At 34.5% G+C, this 20,039-nt stretch overlaps 2 protein-coding genes across 4 annotated transcripts; both read right to left on the bottom strand.

Moving 5' to 3' along the window:
• Nucleotides 1-846: 846 nt before the first annotated feature.
• On the bottom strand, nucleotides 847-5,152 carry LOC133689886 (trehalase-like). Its single transcript, XM_062109981.1, has 11 exons — nucleotides 4,351-5,152; nucleotides 3,982-4,101; nucleotides 3,450-3,565; nucleotides 3,251-3,351; nucleotides 3,032-3,141; nucleotides 2,788-2,860; nucleotides 2,533-2,700; nucleotides 2,354-2,441; nucleotides 1,580-1,679; nucleotides 1,201-1,414; nucleotides 847-1,115 (listed from the first exon to the last, which is right to left on the bottom strand). The coding sequence occupies exons 1-11, from the start codon at nucleotides 4,929-4,931 to the stop codon at nucleotides 1,032-1,034; spliced, it is 1,755 nt and encodes a 584-aa protein (XP_061965965.1). The 5' UTR covers nucleotides 4,932-5,152; the 3' UTR covers nucleotides 847-1,031.
• A 7,704-nt stretch (nucleotides 5,153-12,856) lies between these two features.
• Nucleotides 12,857-19,097, bottom strand: LOC133679158 (ABC transporter F family member 3). Of its 3 annotated transcripts, XM_062101669.1 has the most exons (18): nucleotides 18,784-19,094; nucleotides 18,409-18,621; nucleotides 18,126-18,318; nucleotides 17,745-17,953; nucleotides 17,466-17,624; nucleotides 16,989-17,117; nucleotides 16,804-16,905; nucleotides 16,563-16,709; nucleotides 16,232-16,294; nucleotides 16,078-16,124; nucleotides 15,902-15,961; nucleotides 15,657-15,739; nucleotides 15,425-15,519; nucleotides 15,075-15,161; nucleotides 14,327-14,414; nucleotides 13,983-14,068; nucleotides 13,543-13,605; nucleotides 12,857-13,369 (listed from the first exon to the last, which is right to left on the bottom strand). In XM_062101669.1, exons 1-18 carry the CDS (start codon nucleotides 18,985-18,987, stop codon nucleotides 13,247-13,249), a joined length of 2,151 nt encoding a protein of 716 aa, XP_061957653.1. In that variant the 5' UTR covers nucleotides 18,988-19,094; the 3' UTR covers nucleotides 12,857-13,246. The 3 variants fall into 3 exon arrangements, 1 of the variants encoding a protein (XP_061957653.1); XR_009836121.1 differs by lacking the exon at nucleotides 14,327-14,414 and having other exon boundaries at nucleotides 13,291-13,369; nucleotides 18,784-19,097; XR_009836120.1 differs by lacking the exons at nucleotides 12,857-13,369; nucleotides 13,543-13,605 and having other exon boundaries at nucleotides 14,327-14,425; nucleotides 18,784-19,097.
• Nucleotides 19,098-20,039: the final 942 nt, after the last annotated feature.

The following is a 20,039-nucleotide window of genomic DNA, read 5'->3' as shown; positions in this document are numbered from 1 at the left end:
GTCACACTATATTTCTATCTTTCTGATGCCAAGGAAAACACTGGCTGTGCAAAATAATTAAATAAAAACCTTAAATTGAGTTACAGTAAGAAAAAAGAAATGAGGGAATCATCTCGACTCTCAAGGATGGATTCCATGTTTCCTAATGAAGCTCCAGCAGCCTGCAGGACTAGCAAACTTAGGGCATGGCCTGCAAGGACAGATCATAAGAAAAGCTGTTAGAACTTAGAACCTCTATACAACTACTTGAGCATTTTGGTGCCCACCTTGACCTTTCTTGGAATGTGAGGATCATCTGTCCAGCAAGATGGCGACCCGAACTCAGACTGACAACTGAGAACATGCACTGCTTCGTATAAGAACAAGAATTGTCAGAAGCAGACATTTCGAACTCCCTACAGAAGAATTCCTCCAAGGATGGCAAGTCTAATGTTCATTCTTTTCTCCATGTAATCTTTATGATTCTTTCTTGTTTCAGTTCATAAATTAATGGCATGCAGCTTTTGTATGCAAGCCCATGTAAGCACTCTATATGATGCTATAGAAGTTCATAAGCATGCTTTCGGATTGATGACCGTCTTCAAATTCTGATATGGATTACCTAAAAACAAAGCAAGGCCCACGAATGCCTTTCCTCCACCCAGAACTGAGCATACAAGAGCGAGTGGAATTGGACTATTTCAGTCTCGAAGCCCATTATAGGCTGCTAAAGAGGGATATTCTTAACCTTTTACACGAAGTTCATATGAAATTAAAAATTAAGCCTCGGACGTCAGAAGCACATTTTGATATAAATAGGCTTAAATGCATGGTGTACAAAAGTCAAAAGGAAATAACACTGATGAGTTCATTAATTCATTTTCTATTAAAAGATGACAGAAACAAGACTGATCGCGTTCAATAGGATCTATCAGCACGTGATCAAATTACAATAATGGCATGCATGAGGAAATAACGTGGAAAAAAAAAAGCCTTGGATCGCAAAAATAAACTGTTGTATAAAAAATCCCTCTCTTTAGTTTCCAAGCCGATCAACAACCTATGCTCCGGTCTTCAGGCCATCCAAACTCCTCCAAAAATGCCAATATAACTCCATTTGACCAACCAAAACCAGTCTGCATCACCAAAAAATGTTGAAATCAGTACAGATGTGTGTAAAATATGTATGCGACCACACTTACTATTAGGTTTTATATGTACCTGGGGTATGTATTCTCCACCACCTCCAAATTCTCCACATTTTTGCACATCGTATTTTTCATGGATTGCGCCTGTTTTCTTGTATCCAACGTAGTTGGTTTTGATCCACCTCACAGCTATGTCTTCTGCCAATGACCTTGCTTCTTTTAATCCAGATCTCAGCAAACCTTCAACAATCATGTGTTGAAGTGGCGCCCAACCATTTGGAAAGTCCCTGTTTTTACAAATTCTATCAGTTTATACAAAATTCAGATAAAGGCAGTTTTCCATAGATCTTTAAAAGGCTGGCAGACACAAAATTATGCCATAAAGGTTTCCAGGATTAAGATACAGTAAGAAAACGTTTCAGATAAAGGAAAAGGTAAAATAGATTACTAACCATTGTTGTCCTGAATTTATTAAAGAAGTGGCAATTCCAGCAACATGAATCAGGCCTGAACTTTGAAAACTCCCCATGACATTCTTCACCAAAGCAACATCTTCACAATCATGAAAATCAAGAGCATTTTCAGTATTCAACTTACAAAAGAAGAGAATATAGCCTAATATATGTCCGTATGGACAGTCATCTCATGAATCAAAGGCCAAGGTGATCTAAACCTTTGCTTTCTAATTCTCAAATGGAAGGCTATCTACAGACCTTATAAAAATATCAACAGTAACTTAAGATGGATGAAGTCATACTGGCTTGTATCTTTTCTTAACAGATAAAGCCAGCATACGGTGGGTCCAGATAGCATAGCAGCATCTGATAAATTGGGGAACGAGAACATCACTTGTTTTACAACATTTACACCTGCGGTCGATCCCTAGGGTCAATTCTGATGACCTTCTAATCATCTAGAATAATAAAACTATCTGATATGACTGCTAGCTTACTCTTAACTGTGCTGAATAACTTGTCCCGCTTTCAGTTCTATACAGTTTTCTTTTTCAATTTGAATCAGGAGCTTTAGAATACCTATAAGCTAGCAATTCGGCTATATGATAAGTAAACTTAACTTCGTAAGCACTAAGCTTTCAGCTTTATGCACTTTGAATTAGAAAAGTAAATCCCTTATCTGCAAATTAGGGTGATTAAGATAAGTTTAATCTCTCTATCATGCACATCATTTGTGCAAATGCTCGAAAGGAGACATGGAGAGTCACAAACCTGAATGGAACAAATCTATCCACAAAGGAATAAAGTTCGAAGCATATACATTCTGATTTTGGTTACAAGCTTGCCATGTTTCAGATTCCTGAAAGTATGAAATCAACAAAAATCATGAAATAATCAGAGAAAAATATAATATCAGATATTGGCTTTTCAAACACATGCATGGAAAATACCTTGCATATAGCGCCATTAGTGAGCCTGTAATCAAACCACTGTCCCATCTCGCCATTCCAGAAAACAGAATTGATTGCATTTTTTCTTGCTTCGGCAGCTTCCAAGAAACTCTCCATTGTGGCTTTGTTTCCGAGGACATTTGCCAAAAAGGCAATATCTAGTTCCATCTGAAATGATAGACACAATGATTGCTTTGATATTAAGTGAAAAAATTACTGACTTTAGATTTTCTCTATAAGGTATTCGAACCATACCTTGAGAATGTAAACATTTAAATCAACAGGTAAAATTGATGTCGTGGACAATGTAGTGAATTCTGACGTATTCCTGTAACAAGGCAAATAAATGATAGCAACTTAATAATCCAATTCTGCTAAAATTCAACGATTATAACATTCTCATCATTGACATTATGACTAAACTGGTAAAGAACTAAAGATCCAGGACATTAAATAATTTTTTTCTTGTACAAGCAGACTTTTATAATGCAAACATTACCTCATCCATCTTGTACTAAAATCCCATCCGGATTCAGCAGCTGAAGCTATGTCGTGGTAAAACTGTTGTTTCTCACAATTACTCAAGAACTTGGAAGCAGATTCCTTATCCTGTAAGAGAAAATAAGTAAACATATTACAAATCTTACGTGTCTCCAATTACCTATATGGAACAGAGTCAAATAATGCTTCAGTAACTTAGCCAGAGGCAAGAACATGCTTTTGTAGAAGATTCGGGCCTGGGTTTGTTCCACATTGCATAATACCGACTTAAGTTGTGGTTGCAGCCTTGAGCATCCTGGATGGTGACCTTATGTATCTCTACAACAAGAACAAGGTATTGTTTACAAAAGCTCAAGTAACAAAAAAGAAAAGAAACTAAACATAGAAGGAAAGCAAAAGGGCATATCACACAGTACCAGAGTTCCAAAAGGCATGTTCTTTGAGCAATGCAGAAAGAGCCTTTCTAACCAATTCCACATCACAAGTTCTATTATATATCTCATAAACCATTGCACTCAGGAGGGGAGGTTGGCTGAAAAAAGTATACAAGATTATAGCTTAATTTCAAGCATAAAAGAAGTCAAATCGAAGCAGAACTCATTTCTAGCAAATCACAACTAGATTAAAAAAAAGGAAGAAGAAGAAGAAGAAGAAGAAGAAGGCACGGCCTTTGAGCTTGAAAGTCTCTAATTCATAATAAAAACAAAAACAAAATTAATGGGAATGAAACAGGACAATCAGTAATGGGAAAGAGATTAGTTCAAGGATGATAACCCAGTTCTTGGGCAATTTAAAAGGAGAAAAAAAAGAAGCTGTAGATGATTCAATGAGAAAAAAATTGGCGGGTAATTTATAAATATGGACAAGTACCTCAAACAATTCTTACACGAAGAAAGATGTAACAAGAATAGGAAAAGATAACTTGTCAGAAAAGGGAACAAGTATTACCTCCTATTGGTGTAATAGGCCCTTGAACCATTAAGAACATAGCCATATGTATCCACAAGGAAAATGAGATTTGTCACAATTGCTTTTGCAGTCTCATACATTTTACTTGACAGCAAGCCCCTGCATGATAAGCACTCTTCTATATTATTCTCACCATAATTTGATGCACCAAAGAGGAATACTCCTGAAAGACTTAACCAATGGGTCCCGTATGGTATCGACCAATTAGAGGTTGATATAATTCTACCGCAATGCTAAACACACACGCAAGTAAAACCATCCAAAGATGCATAACAGACAGCAATAAGAACAAGGTAAAGCAGAACAAAGAAAAGCGCCAAAAAAGGAAGTGCAGAAACATTAAATTACCTAATTACCCAATACGAGTCCCAATAATAAACCTCTATGAAACGTGAACCAGGCACAACCACTGCCTCAGGCAGGGGAAGTAAAGTATGCAATTCAGGCTGTTCACGAACCCCATCGGAGACTTTTCTACTCAAATTCTTCCATAAAGCATGAACCTCGAGAGCCCATGCCCTCACTTCTGGATTCTTTACTTTAGGCAAGAACCCTTCGGGTTCAGGAACAAAATCCACAGGATCATAGTACAGGAGATCATCCCCTGCATCATCAAAGTAGGTTGCAATAAACTCTTTCAAGTCTTTGACTGAAACAGTCCCGTTTTCACCACTTCTTGGTAGCCCGTCAAAAGCTTTCTCTGTCTTCGAAAGATTGAGTTTTAATGACAAATCGACGTAAAGTTTTGCATCAAAGTTCTTTTCTCCAAAAGTGTCGAGGGCAGTTTCTTGGACACGTTCAAGAAAGGTAACCAAGGGTGTTGTCGGTACTACTGTTACCCGGCATTTTTTAGACAAACCTCTTGTTAGAGTCATTGTTGTTAGAATCAATAACGAGAAAAACACGAGATTAAGGATTTGTTGAGCCATGACTGAAAGACAGTGAAGGTGTCCATGGCGGTGGTGATTGCTCCTGTATATGTATGAAGAGGGAGGGAGGAATTTTCGAAGCAGCCGGCTATGGTTAAGAGTATTATTATTGTTCTTGGCTTCATATATATGGTTGTGATAAAACTTAGGGTTAAGGATGGGGTTAGATGCGAATTTTTAGTTTGGAATTTTGATTTGATGTTTTGTGGTTCATACTTTGTAGTAGGGTTTTGATACTATTAGCCCGCATGGTTGAATACCAAGAAATTTATACTCCCGTGGACCATTTGGCTGCCACTTGTATCTCTTTCATCCATTCATTTATTTATTGACTATATATACCTTTTCCAACTTCTATTTATTATTAAGTATATATGCTTTCTCCAGCTGTATTCGGACTTTTATTTTTCTAAATTTAAGAGTTAATTTTTATATTTTTAATTTTAGTTTTAATTTGGGTATATTTAAAACCAAGTCTTTTTGTTATTTTCTTCAAGGTTCTTTCTGTATTTTATATATATATATATAAACTATTAAAATGATTTAAATACCCTAAACATCAATGTTTTTTAACCTAATTGATAATTCTTTATATATGAAATTAATTTTAATATCCTTTAACCTAACTAACAAATCTTAATTCTTTTTCTATGGAATTGATTTTAAATTTTATAAATAAAATCTAATTTCATAATTGATTATCCATCTACAAAGTATGGTTTTAAATTAAAAAAAAAGGGATAAATTTTAAGGCTATTGGTTTTTCTTTTGAGACAAGGAAGAAAGGGTATTTAGGCTACTACAATTTCTTAAAATTAAAATAATAAAAATTGGATGGGACAATTAGGGTAATAATATAAAATTTTAAACTTATTTGTTTTATTTTCAAAAATAAAAATTAATTTATATAAGAAAATAAAAACCATCGATTAGGTTAAAAATCAAATACATAATTGAGAACACAAGAACTAATTCCTAGACGACTTTAAGTTTTAGAGAAATTTGACCGGTATTACTTTATATTTTAGAATACATGCCTTTTCCAACTTGACTATCCATTTATTCTAACAAAAAATTAAAATAATAGGAAAACAAACAGAACTGTAAAATAAAATAATGTACTCCACATGTTATGGAAGACATTCTGGATATGTAATTTTAAATTATTTTTAGTTTAAAAATATATTAAAATAATATATTTTTTATTTTTTAAAATTAATACATAGATTAATCTAAAAATATAAAAAATAAATTTTAAGCTATAATTTTTTTAAAAAAATCTATAGAACATGGTACGGAACAACAAACTTGCAATAAAACAAACCAACTATCGTGCCTTCTTCGTGTTCCTATCTGCTGCCCTATAAAATACTTGTAATCCATAATCCAATTAAATTCTGTTTTCTGTTTGTTTATTATTGGATGTGTACTCCAGCAGCCGTACGAATTTTACAGGAATGCCGCTTTTTCTTAAACGTACCTAATTAACCAATGATGCGATGCCACAAAATCGCCTTTGACCAATTTGTTTGGGTTATTTTGACCAATCAAATGAGAAGTTGGACGAGAGATTGATAAGGATGTACCAGAAGCTGTGATTACATTTAATAATTTCTCGAGAAGAGAAAAAGAAAAGAAAAAAAAAAACAGAGAGATATTTAATATTTATATAGACAAGCCCCTCGGCACAGTTTTCTCAGATAGGTTCATCCAGGATATAGCTGACCTGAAGCTAGAATTAAACCAGGTTTAAAAAAAATAAAGAAAGTTAAAAAATTTAGTTGATCTGATGAGTTGATACTGTAATTTAGTTAATCTAATAATATCTTGTTAAAAATTTGATTATAACCTATTAATTATTTTTTTTAACTAAAATAATATTGTTTTGATTTATATAAAAGAATTAAAATTAATCTGATAACCTTGTCAAAACTTAGTGACATGGTTTTAAGCCAGGTTAAAAACCTTCTCTTGAGTTGCGGATTATTTTAACTTCCAATGCTTTTGACCACTTTTTAAAAAATATTAAAGTATTATTGTGATGTGTCTTTTATTGATTAGACCAAACTAAATTTTTTTAAAACACTTATTTTTATCATTATTTTTTATATGAAATGTTTTTTTTATTTTTGTGCTTTGAAATTGATAGAATTTGGCAGCAAGTTTTGAAAATTTAAAAAAATATTTTTAAAAATTTTAAACTCCTATACTTTATTTTCAAATAAATTTAGACTTGTTATATTTAAAAATCAAGTCAAATCAAAGATGTGATGTAAACTAGAATGAATAATAATAAGATTTACTACTAGTTAAATATTATGTTTTTTAAAATATATATACATAATAAAACTAGTAAATTTAATAATTTTTTGAACTCTCAAGAAGGAAAAGTGAACAAAATAGACTGCACGTCAAAATTTTTATATTTTTAAAATCAAATTTCAAATAAATCTTTCACATCTAAATTCGTATATTCATAAAAAAAATGTTTTATTTTTCCTTTAGATTTATTTGAGAGTGGATAAAGATGAATGTTGCACGTCAAAAAATTTCTTCTTGTTTTTATTTGAGAGTGGATTTATTTTGAAGTTCCTAGTCCTAGGAGGTTGGTGGGGAGAGAATATGGTGTTTGCTTAAAGGACTCCATGATTGTACATTACAATATGAAAGGAAGGAAAACTACGTGAAAGGTTCTGTTCTATACATGTCTAGTGAAACAAACATTCATAATCAAAGATAGAGAGAGCTGCACAAGCCCAACAAGAACCCATATAAGCATTTTTCTTAATAACTTGTACCGAAACAAGGCTGCATAGCCAAATTGGATGGGTTGGTGCTTTGGAAATTGAATTTGACCATATAAATTCTCTAGACAAATAAATAACAAAGTACATTACACAGTAACTAACCGAAAAGTACTTTCGCTAGGGAAAAACTTTGTACCATGTCAAAATGACGAAGAAAGACCGGTCCTGAAATAGTCATGAGAAGGGAAAAAACCAAGGGTCAATTCACCTCCCCACCTCAGCCAAGGTAATTGTGATTCAGCTAGCTAAAAGCTTATATAACCGAAGTCTAGAGGGATATGTAATCCTTTTGTCTTTTAGGGAATAAATCCTGGAATAGAACACTATTTTTGGGTGATGCAGGATACAACTGCCCTGAAAATCTGGATGTTGAACCAGGGAAGAGGACAGAAAAACAGCCAAGGCTGACTAGAGCCAGTAACTCAGTTTAGTGCTACTTTCTCCCTTTATTTACTGACTTGAAAAGGAAAACTGAAATAAACTTCAGTCAGTAACTCCTTCAAAAGATTCCTCTATGAAAGAAGCTCTACATAAAAAGAGACAAAGAAGGGCGCAAGAGATTGTTCTGGTCTAAAGATCAAAGGGGACTCGTGTTCATGGAACTGTCTACTTCCCAGGGAAAGGAAGCTACTTCATCCCCACAAAGGCAAACCAGAATTCAGGCAAAGAACAAGGCTTTGAAGGGGGCGAGGACAAGGTTGTACATAATTTTCCGTTGTGTGGTCATGCTGCTTTATTGGAAGGAGAGCAAAGATGAGTAATGCTGGTAAGTTGAACATTCACGAACTAGCATCCTGTTCAGATCAGCAAATGTATTTACTATTACTTTTCATGAGGCGAGACTAGGAACCTGGTGTAAATACAAGGTTGAGAAAAACAAAGATGTAAAATATCTGCTGCATAGATGCAATGAAATGTTGAATCAGGGCAATGCAATATGAATTCTAGTAAAAATCATATTTTGCCTCAATCCTCTACTGTTTTTCTTTCCTTCTTCAAATACATGTCTTCTTGAAAATTATGTCCGAGTATTTTCACTGGAGTAATGACAAGAAAATATGACGCAAACACACCTGTATACAGCGTATAGATATAACTTCCACATAGCACAACATCCAAACAGGAAGTTAAAGCGAATATGACAAATAAAATATAGAGACAAGAGGCTGAATGAGAATGATAAATACTAGTCTGAATCCAATATTCTTCCAATGTTATTGAATGTCTCCGACCAGACCAAGGAGCCTGTGGGATATAATTAAGGATGCATTCAAAACCAACTCTCTCAGCAACAATTGTTCCATGGGTAGGGTAGTTCAGGCCTAGGAAAAAAGGTCAAACTACATAAGAAAAATTCTTTCTTTCCTATAAAACTCATGAATTTACCTGGAGCTAATTTAAACAAACTGAAAGTAATGACTCCGACAGCCAGCAGAGCTTAGTTGCCAACCTATTGCATGATACTTCAGCAAGCGAGCAGAATTTAATGCCTTCAGCAAGCAACAAGAATTTAGTGTGTTGCCGTTATAGAATTACTGTTACATTGGCTCTGTCCTTGTTTTCAGAGTGGTCTGAGTTAAACTCCAAAATTAGCAGCTTCAGAGGTAGGCCACAGTTCTATTTCATTATATATATATGAGGTAAGTAAGTTATCCAAACATTTCCAGGGCACCCAAACTATTCTCACCACAGCAGAGACTGAAGCCTATAAATTCTAGTGTAAGCAAATAAGGAATCACATCAAGCCATACCAACAATGAAAGAAACATAACACATTGGATGGCATATTACAGTGCACAAGCTATACATGTTTCATCAACATAGAGAGTGGTCATGTTCTACTAAAAACCAACGTGTTATTATTCAAGAACCTAACATGCTGCTGCGAGCTTATGTCCATGAAATTTACACACATTCTTTCAATTTTGCTCTCATGAGATTTCAGATCACTAATGATCTTCTATTATGATGTTCTTATGGCAGAATTCAGTTAAGTTTTGTCTATGAACATAAGAATACGACATCCAGACAGTAATGAAAGCACTGAGATAGCTCATACCTCTCAGCAAAAGCACTAACTTACCCACAGTATATCCATTTCTTCTACGCATCATCCTAGATGAAAACATATCAATTATTTTTCTCATGCCCGTCCTTGGGTCGACGAGAGCAGGAAGCATTTCCATAAAGTGTAAACAATTAACACAAAAACCCTACAAAATTTCAATCAACAGAACAAACAAATAGAAAATAAAGTACACTCATTCAATTCACAGAAACAGAATGAATACAATAGTAATTAATCAATCAGGTTATCACAATTTTGTGTTTTCATAAAACCCTAAAAAGAAAAGAAAGAACGGTCTCCAGCAATAACAATCAATTCTTGATTTTTTTTCTTTTTCTTTTTCGTTTTCTTTTGTAACGCGCTACTGGAGAAGATAACGATCAAACAGGGAGATTAGCAACGTCGTTGTGTTGGAGGTGCTGATTAGTAGAGAGAGCGAGAGGACGATCTTGTGCCTCATCGTCATCGTCATCGTCATCAGGATCCATGGTGGCAACATTGACGCAAGAGAAGCGCTCAAGAGACGAAAAGAAGGCGGAGATCACGGTGGCGCTGACCCAATTAGCTACATTATTCAAATTCTCCACCGATACAATGCTGCTGTTGGTGGTTGTGGTGATGGCGGTGTTGATGTTATCGTTGCTGTTCTCCATTGTCGATCGAAGGGATAGGAAATTGGGAGAGATTTTTTAACCCTAATTGAGAAATTGAGGAGCGCGGATTGGGCGGGGGTGGTAAAGGGTTGCTTTAATTGGAATTTTGTGGGGGTATTTAATTAAGATATTAATCATTGATCTTATCCGTAATTACTGGGATAGGATGAGTTTTGGCCATAACAACGGATTTTTTTGAAATATACCTAAAAGTTTTGGGACAATACTGTAGATTGGAAATATTATTTGGAAAATTACAAAGTTTTAACGTATAGTGTTTGAAAAATCATTTTTGTATACAACGTTATTTAGAATAACGATCGCATTTCATAATATATTTTTTTATGTAATCACTGTTTTTAAATAGTTGTTTAGTCATGTTTCAAGACATTATTTTTACAAATTAATTAACCTAAATAAAAATCAATCTAAAATTTTATAAAAAATCAATGGTCAAAATATACGAGTCAATATTTAATGGCTAAAAAAAAAAAAGATAATGTGATCTAATAGGAAAAAAAAATAAGAAAGAAAAAGAAAAGAAAAAAAAGGTCACTAGAAAAACATTGAGGCTCCATTTTTTACGTAATAGGTATTGTTAGAAAGATTCCAACGAGACGATTTTAATTACATCTTGGATGAACATTAAATGAGACTGTAATTAACCCTAAATTAACCTCGAATAAAACCACCCAACAAGTAATAATTGTATTTTGTGATCTTTTTAGGCATGTTTAGAATCGTCTCGTAAAGATCTTTCTAATAGTACTGGATGTGTCGAAAATGAAACTCAAGTGTGTCCTCGGTGACCTATTTTTTCTTGGCCATTAAATTTTGAATCTTATTTTTTGGTTGTTGGATCTTCATAAAATTTTGGGTTAACTTTTTATAAATGTTAATTAAATCGAGAGAGACATGATTTTTAAAACAACCGTTATTCTCAATAACGGATGTGTTCAAACTGTGTTATCTTTCTAATATTTTTCTAACTTGTGTTACTTTTCCAAAACTTTTATCAAACTATGTTATAATTCTAAAATACCCTATAACAACACAATAAACTCATGGCAGACTGAAAATAGAATATTAAAAGAATTTAATGAAAAAGAAAAAGATAAAAATAATATTTACTTATTTTTTGAAATTATAAGTTATTTTTATTAAAAAATAAAAAATGTTTAATTAAAATATAAATTTTGTTTAATAAAATTGATTGAAAAGTATAAAAATCGATAAATAACAATCATTATTGATTATTAAAAATCAAAGAGAAAAACTAATTTTCTCTGTAAAAAATAAAAAAATAGATATGTTTTATATTATCTATCCTTCTTATTTTATACCTATATCTTTGAGGTTAATTCTACTTATTAATTACATATAATTTTCAACGTTATAAATAAAATATGCAAATACAAATTATCTAGGTAAATCAAGATGAAAAAAGTCACAGCTATTTTTTTTAAGCATTACAAAATTATATAAACAATCCAGACAATCAATTAAAATATTAAAGAAGTTAAACTAAATAATTTATAAAAATTACACAGGGTATTAATTAAAATTAACAATCTAAATATTTTTTTTTTTTACACAAAAGATGTTTTAAGGCTATAAAAAAATAACTTTCAAGTGTGCTCCTGACCAAAGAGTAAGAACAATGAGCTATAAAAACTATAAAATCCTTAAGAAAAGAGGTTCTTAATCTTTATTTGTAGCTGCATATTTAATTTTAAAATTTCTCTCTAAAATATCATTAACTTTTCTCTTAAAGATACATTTATTTAAACATAGAAAAGTTCTTAAATATTTTCTCTTAATTCTTTATCAAGTTTCATCCTCTTCTAATCAAACACCTCCCGAGAGAAAGAAAATTGTGTATTCTTTGGTGAAGCTTATTAGAACGACGCCGAAATTTCGATGGTTCAAATCCGGTTTTTTCTTAGCCAAGTGGTATTGTCTAAGAATAGACTTTTAGTTATTTTATCATTTTTGTTAAAAATAGAGGTGCTCATTTCTTGTGAATTTTTAAAATACCCTATGATCATAGTTTTATTAAAAAAAAAAAAGAAAGCCAAGAAATTAAATATAACAACATTTTTTTTTAATATAAATAAAGGACAGTCGATCGTTTCTCATATTTTTTTGGTAATATGAAACACAGTGGACTCAAGTGCTGCAATAGCATATGGCCTTCCCTAAGGCCATAAGATCAAATCCCTAGCCGACCTCCTCCAAGCTAGGGTCTACCGTGCCTCACCTGTAAAAAAATGTGGGTTAAGTTTCATCATGGCGGGGACCATTTCTCTTTATAGTAGAGGATCCATTTCAATACCACATTTAAAAGAAGTAAACAAGCCTTCGAGGATTTCCTCACATCTAGACATTAATCAAGAATTGAACAAGCAAACGCAAAAATACCTAGTGATATAATTCATTGAAAAGAACACTTGGATAAGTTACCAATCATGCAAATGAGATTGTATAGGTTTAGCAAAACTTCAATTCACAGAACTCATATGATTCTCCACAAGATAAGGACAATATCGATTCGCAATATCGAGGTAATCTCAAGTACTCCGCAATAAGGTACTAGAGTGTTGTGGTCTGGATGCGGCATTCCAAATTGCACAACGCACTGTATTCAGTAAGCCTTTTCTTCTTCTTCTTCATTCTAGTTCATGAATCAAAACCAAAGTTACAAGGGGCCCGAGTCATTTGTGCCAATCAATCTATGCCATCCATCCTACTGCACCATGACTAATTGAGAACTCAGACAGAGTATATTCAAGATGATTGGAGTATCTTCTTATAATCCAGGAAAGTCCCGTGGAAAGGTGTCACCTTTCCTTGTGATACCACCCATAGTTCATCCACACTTCCAGAAATTAAATGCTCATCATGACTAACCTGCAAGCAAGAAAGACCAGAAGTTGTATAAAAACATGCCAGTAATGTTTTATTTCTTTTTCCTCTTTTTTTTTTTGTTTGGAGAATTGAAAATCATATTATCTTGACTCAATCGTTTATTTTGATAAATGAAATCAGCAAAAAGTAATTGTCCAACTGAACACATGCAATACCATGAGAATCCCTCCTTGGAACAAAACAAGGCCTTGGATTAGTGCCTCCACCGCATCCAAATCCTGCAAGTTGACATATATCAGTGTGTTGCAAGAAGTTGCTATGATGTTATTGTATTAATTCAGAATTAAAATCAGAAAAGCTACAATCCTATTACCCGGCTACAGTTTTTCATCGACAAAATAATGAAACAAAGGAAAAGATAATACTATGTATAGGTAACCAGAAAGATTTATCTTTATAACCACATTTGTATATGTTCCTTTCCGCATAAATAAACTGAAAGCTTAAATGAATATTTCATACTCCAACTCTCCAACACAAAATCAGTAGGACAAATGAACAAATTATCATTTCCCATATTTCAACACCTCCCAACATGTTTGACAGCAACAAAAAAATGGGCAGGAAAGAGTGGAGGAGAACGATAATGACTTACAAGATGATTGGATGGCTCATCAAGCAATATTATGTGTGGTTTCTTGAAAGTTATCTTTGCAAATGCAACCCTGCTTTTCTGACCACCTAATAATAAAAAGCAATTACACACAAAAAAAAAATGTTAATGCATCAGCATCAGACAAAAGCAATCCACAAGTCATTATTACCATTATTGCTTCATGTTTAAAACATAAATTGCATCTTGTTTGCATACCCATGCTTGACTTGAGCCAAAGAATATCAAACTCCTTTTGAAACGCAAGTCAAGCTTTGGTTCAGAAGGATCTAATTGGATCTACAGTTTATGATAAGAAGAAGGCATGCAGAAGAGAACAAACATACCAGACAAGGTATACATCGGTTGAAGTGCAAGATTTCCCGTAACACCAAAAGAACCTAAGTGAGCTCGAAGCTTTTGTTCAGGCACTCCCTAAAAGAAAGCTTTTGTTCAAATAAATAACATGAAGAGAAGGAAAGAAAAAAACCAAAATAGGGGAAGGCATGACACAGAGAATTGGCTGAAAGGGTAATACACTGTACAATCTCCAACCACCAACTAAAAGGTTATTTCAAATCCAGAATGACTTTAGGCTACCAATACATCAATCTGGATATTATCCTAAGTCCAGTAAAAAGTCTCTGGGCAGGATTTCTCCCTAACTGGACCACCACATCATCTCTATCCTTGGATAATGGGCTGATCATGACAAGAGATTCATGGATATTTTTGGCTATGTACAATAATTGACAGATAAGAACGGATAGGGGCCCTTATTTCAGAACAGAGCATCACTAACTATGGAAATAAAATCAAATATTCCAGTGACCATTCTAAGTCATCTGCTTTAAAATGCAATATGAAGCGGAAGAGGAGAGAACTTATTTTCTGCTTCTTGGTCTTCCTAACTTACATTTTCCAGATCTCAAGAAGAACACACTAAGGTTCAAGGATGTATTTCTACTATTCTCAGAAGCACTCCAGGTACTCTGATCATTATCCTCGCTAAAACCATGAAATCTAACAAATTCATAAAACCATGTCACAAGAAAACAAAAAATGAAAGCATAATTTTCCAAAGTAAAAACTCACTGGGAAGCAACGCATCATATACAGAAGGGGATTGGAAGATAGATCCAGTCCATCAACATGGTGCTGACTAAACACAGCAATGCGGACCTGTCATTTTATTCCTCGTCAGATTCAAGTGAGATGTTACGCAAAATGACGACAAGATTAAACTTTGAAATGTTCCACCATCAATTACAAAAGAAAACAGGATGTCTTCCCATATATAAAATTATTATTTTTCTCCCACAGAAAGAGATGAGTTTTATCATTGAAAGAGGATCTTGTGGCACAAACTCTTCATATATGACAAGTATTAGCATTGGTAGCAAATTATTATTTGAGATGCTCAATAAAAGGAGCTGGTAAGATACCTTTGCAGAACGAAAGACTGTACCAGAGGTTGGTTGTAGCTCCCCTGCTATTAGTTTTAGTATTGTTGATTTGCCAATGCCATTTGGTCCAACCACTGGATGAATGAGGAATGACATATAAGATAATTGCAACCTTACAGATAGTATACCATTTTAATAGCTTGTACCATACTGGATGGTCTATTGCAGTAATAAAAAAGAAAGATGTTTTTGCAGTGGCAGGCATCCTTACTTGCAATACGGCTATCCAAATCGATCCCAAAATTCAAGTTCTTGAACATTAAAGGGCCCCCAGGATAACCAAATGATGCATCACTGTATTCAGATTTACCAAACATCAATGATATCATGTGTGATTTTCTCAATTTCATGGCTTCATAATAATAATAATAAACAAATTGCAGTGGGTACTAAAAGAATCCAAAGAGCATCACATAAATAAATCCAAAATATGGCTACAAAAGCAGCAACTCAAACCTGAAACTTATTATAGGAGCACCAGGTCTATCATCTGGAGTTGGAAACTCAAATTTATAGCTGCACACCGAGAAACGGTAAATATGGTTCCAATGAATAAAACTATAGGGGGTAACTGAACCTAATTCATGTGAAATTTAAAAACGAGCCAACCACATAGGAAGAAAGATGCATACTCGGGGTCATTAACAATCTCATCCATATGACCCAATCGGTCCAGTGCCTGAATTCAAAGGAGAGGATAAGTATTGGTTTAACAAGCAAAAAGAGCATTAAAAGGGCTGAGCTCTTCAATTTAAAATCATCCACCAAAATGATTATAACACGCACCTTGATTCTTGACTGTACAAGAGATGCCCTCTTTGCATTATAACGGAACTTGTCAATAAAGGTCTGCATCACAAAGAACATTTACATGTCATACACAAGACTTGATATAATCTGGAAATCTTGGTTTAGCTAAATATTGTAATTCAAACAAGTGGTAGTGCAATTTTGAAATTCTCTGATCTATGCGCCACAAAATTCCTAAGATGCTGTCAAAAGCACAAAAAACTGTGGGGTGGGGGGGCATAAAACACCAAATCAATAAATTGACATGGAAAATGGGCTTGACATTATTCACATCACAGAATTGTTAGGGCAGGGCATTTGAATTAACCTGCATGTGGGCTCTTGATTTTTCATTTGCCTCAATTGCCTTCCGTTGGTTCTTAATTTGCTCTTCCCGTGTCCTTTCAAAGGTATCATAATCACCTTTGTAACCAGTCAGTTTTTGCCCTTGTAAGTGGAGAATATCAGTGACCACCTGCAAACGAACCTGTAAGTTAAGAAACAGTGGATAGAAAAAAATTGGCAACCTAAAATGATCAATACTTAATAAGCAGCAATATGAATATTACTGTGTTCAAGAATTCTCTAGCATGGGAAACAACTATAAACGTTTTCGGCCACTTCACCAAGTAAGATTCCAGCCACAGGACAGCATGGAGATCAAGATGATTCTGTAAAAATGATCAAGAAGTAAATAACCAAGTTATACTGAATAACAAGTATATCCTGAAGAGGAATATAGAATATGCTGTACCGTAGGTTCATCAAGCAGCAATATATCAGGCTCTATAAACAGAGCACGAGCAAGAGCTATTCTCATCCTCCATCCTCCTGAAAAAGTTTTGGTTGCCTTCTTCTGCATTTCCGGGGAGAAACTAAGACCCTGCAAATATGCATTGATGATGAGAATAGTGCATCAAGCAAGGTGAACCATCTAAACGGTCCATGCCGAATCAACCCAAAGACAGGGTTTCAGTACTATAGCATTTTTTTTGTGGAGAAATCCATAAGGGCATCCCTTGCGCCTAGATCTTATATTCCCTCATTTTTACTATCAGCTATCTAAAGCTTTATTTAGATTTTATGTTCACAACCTATTATTTTGCTGGAGCCAAAGCCAGTTTCAATCAATAGTATACATTAGATGCCACCAGTTTTTTATTTTAGTTTCAGGCCTGATCAAGCAAGCACTGATAGAGTCAGGAAGTGCAAGAAAGATTCAAGTGCTGACCGCAAGAATGGAAGCAGCACGTGCTTCAGCAGAATATGCATCGATTAACTCTAGCCTCTTATATATTTCCTCAAGCCTTTGTGAAATTGCATCTTTGTTAACTGCCCCAATCTGATCACCTTTTCCATTTCCGGCGGCATCCTCAAAGTCCAAGTCTCTCTTGAGGACAAGAATCAATGTGTCAGCAAGAATACAAGCAATGACTACCCCAAAAGGCAAGAGCAACAGGGAAAAAACTGAAAAGGGTGACATTCACCACAGAGAAAACTACACACTGACCTGTTGTGCATGTAGACGAACCTCTTCTTCCAAAAGCCGGGTTCTCTCAATATCAGAGTTCAGAACACATTGCAATGCTGATATATCATCACCAACCACTTCTTGCTCAACATGTAAAATTTGGCAATTTCGAGGAATACCATCAATGGCATGCAGAGCCATGTACCTGAGGAAAGTTGTTTTTCCTGTACCGTTTCTTCCAACAAGCCCTGCATGAAAGGTGCAGTAAATTAGTATCATAGCTAGAAAACAGCTATAACAGCAAAGCAAAACTGTATTTAATATCTGGTCTAGTTATTGCCTAACTATCATTTTCAGTTTTTTAATTCCTTCTTTTCCTATTTTTCAGCATAAAGCCATGAAGGAGAGACAAGAACCCACCATAATGCCTCCCAAAAGAAAGTGTCACAGAACCATCTACAATGAGATCCCGACCACCCACGGAGATATTGAAATTTTCCAGATGAATGTCCTTAACATTTGGTCCTCCACCACCACCATCATGAGTTACACATGCAACAGGCATTCCAGCTCTAACCGCCTCCATTTCCGCCAGATGTATTTGGTACTGTGCCTGCACAATCAGGACAGCACAAGCATCATCAACAACAGCAACAAAAATCTAGACAATCATCGAATTATATAAGTCCCATCAAAACTATACCTCTCGTTGGCGCTCATCCTTCCTCTTTCTCCTTTCAATCTTCATTTTATCACGCTCGGTGAGAACAGGACCATCAATGGGCTCCGGCTTCTTCTTCTTTACTTCCTCGTCCATTCCATCATCCATTCGAAACGGCGTCGTAAGACTCCTTACCGTCGGTTTCGGTTTCACCAATCCATGCTTCCCGAACTTGTCACTCAGCTTACTACAAACCTAAATCAATGCAATGATTTCCACAACAAAAACAATTCAAAAATTCACATAAAACACCAACGCTGTCGCTGTCGCTCAATTTTCTATTTAAAGCTATCCAAACAAGTTGAATCAATTAGTTTTTCTAGGCGATGAAATTAATTTGAAGCTGTTTGCATTTACCAGGCGACATTCGGAGAAATCGGAGACGCATTCGGCCCCGACGAGGAGTTCACCGATGGCATTAAAAGCGCCTTCGCCTTCATCGCCGAAATCAAAATCTTCGTCGGCGAGGACGTTGATTATGTAATCGATGATTGGTTGATCGACTTCCAGGAATCGGGGGCCAAGCACCTCGTGAACCACTGAGGTCGCAACTTCTGTCATGGCTACGAGCAGAGAACGATATGGTTTTGTTCGCAGGGAGAGGGAGAGACCAAAGAGGTGAAAGGGGGCGAGAGATGAAACCTGGACTGGAGATTGTATTTTGCTTTCGGTGAAATAAACGACGACGTTTTCATGGGCTAGATATAATTTTTATTTATTTTTAGGCTTCGATAAGGTGGGTTTTTTTATTAATAAACTTCAATGGGCCTTGGATTTTAGTATCGGATCCATGAGTCCATGAGTGTGTTGTAGGGTTCATTTTGTTCTTCAGGCCTGTTTAGTGTTACGGTTCAGCAACAGTTTCATTATTTTCTGAAATGTTTTTCAAATTAATTTTTTTTGTTTTTTAAATAAAAAGGTATTTTAAAATATAATATTTACCATACCCTCGGACACTCCCTCGGGTGTGTTTATCTCTATCTATCCTTAATTATTGATTGGATCCTAAACAAAGAGTATTTCTTGATTGGGTCCTTTTTATATTGGGAGTTGCCCAATCAATCCCTTCCTTGAAGTTTTTCCTTCAATGCTGTGAAAGAACCATTATTTTTGTCATAAATTTTAGTGATGGAGATTCATTGGGGAATGTTTGAAGGGTCAAATTGAAAATCATTTTGTAGTAGAGGGGTTGAAATGTGTCCTTTTCAAGATTTAAACATTCATGTTTCTTCTTTTCTTCTCATGCATGTGAAGGAGTACAGTTTCTAAAAAAAATCTCTAAACCCTAACAGCTTGGAATTAGTCTACAATATAATTTGTGGCGAATCTCACAATTTCAATACAAAGATGGTTAAATAGCTCAACTTTCACAAGTAATATTTGTATTTGAATTCAAAGAAAGATTTTTTCAGAAAACAAGAGAGTAATCAATTTATGCGCTAATTTAAAATATATATTTTTCTAAAATATATGTTTTCATATTCAAGCGTTAAAAAGAACTCAATTGAAATAAATAATCTTTACAGGATCGGAAAAGGATCAATTTATCTAAGGTTGGTTTGTTTAGGTGGCCAGCAAGTGTTTTTATAAAAATTTAATTTTTTTTTGTTTTA

The sequence above is a fragment of the Populus nigra genome, chromosome 1 (genome assembly GCF_951802175.1).
Source record: "Populus nigra chromosome 1, ddPopNigr1.1, whole genome shotgun sequence".
NCBI lineage: Eukaryota > Viridiplantae > Streptophyta > Magnoliopsida > Malpighiales > Salicaceae > Populus > Populus nigra.
Note: the sequence above shows the minus strand (reverse complement) of the source record. Positions and strands in the feature narration are given on the sequence as shown.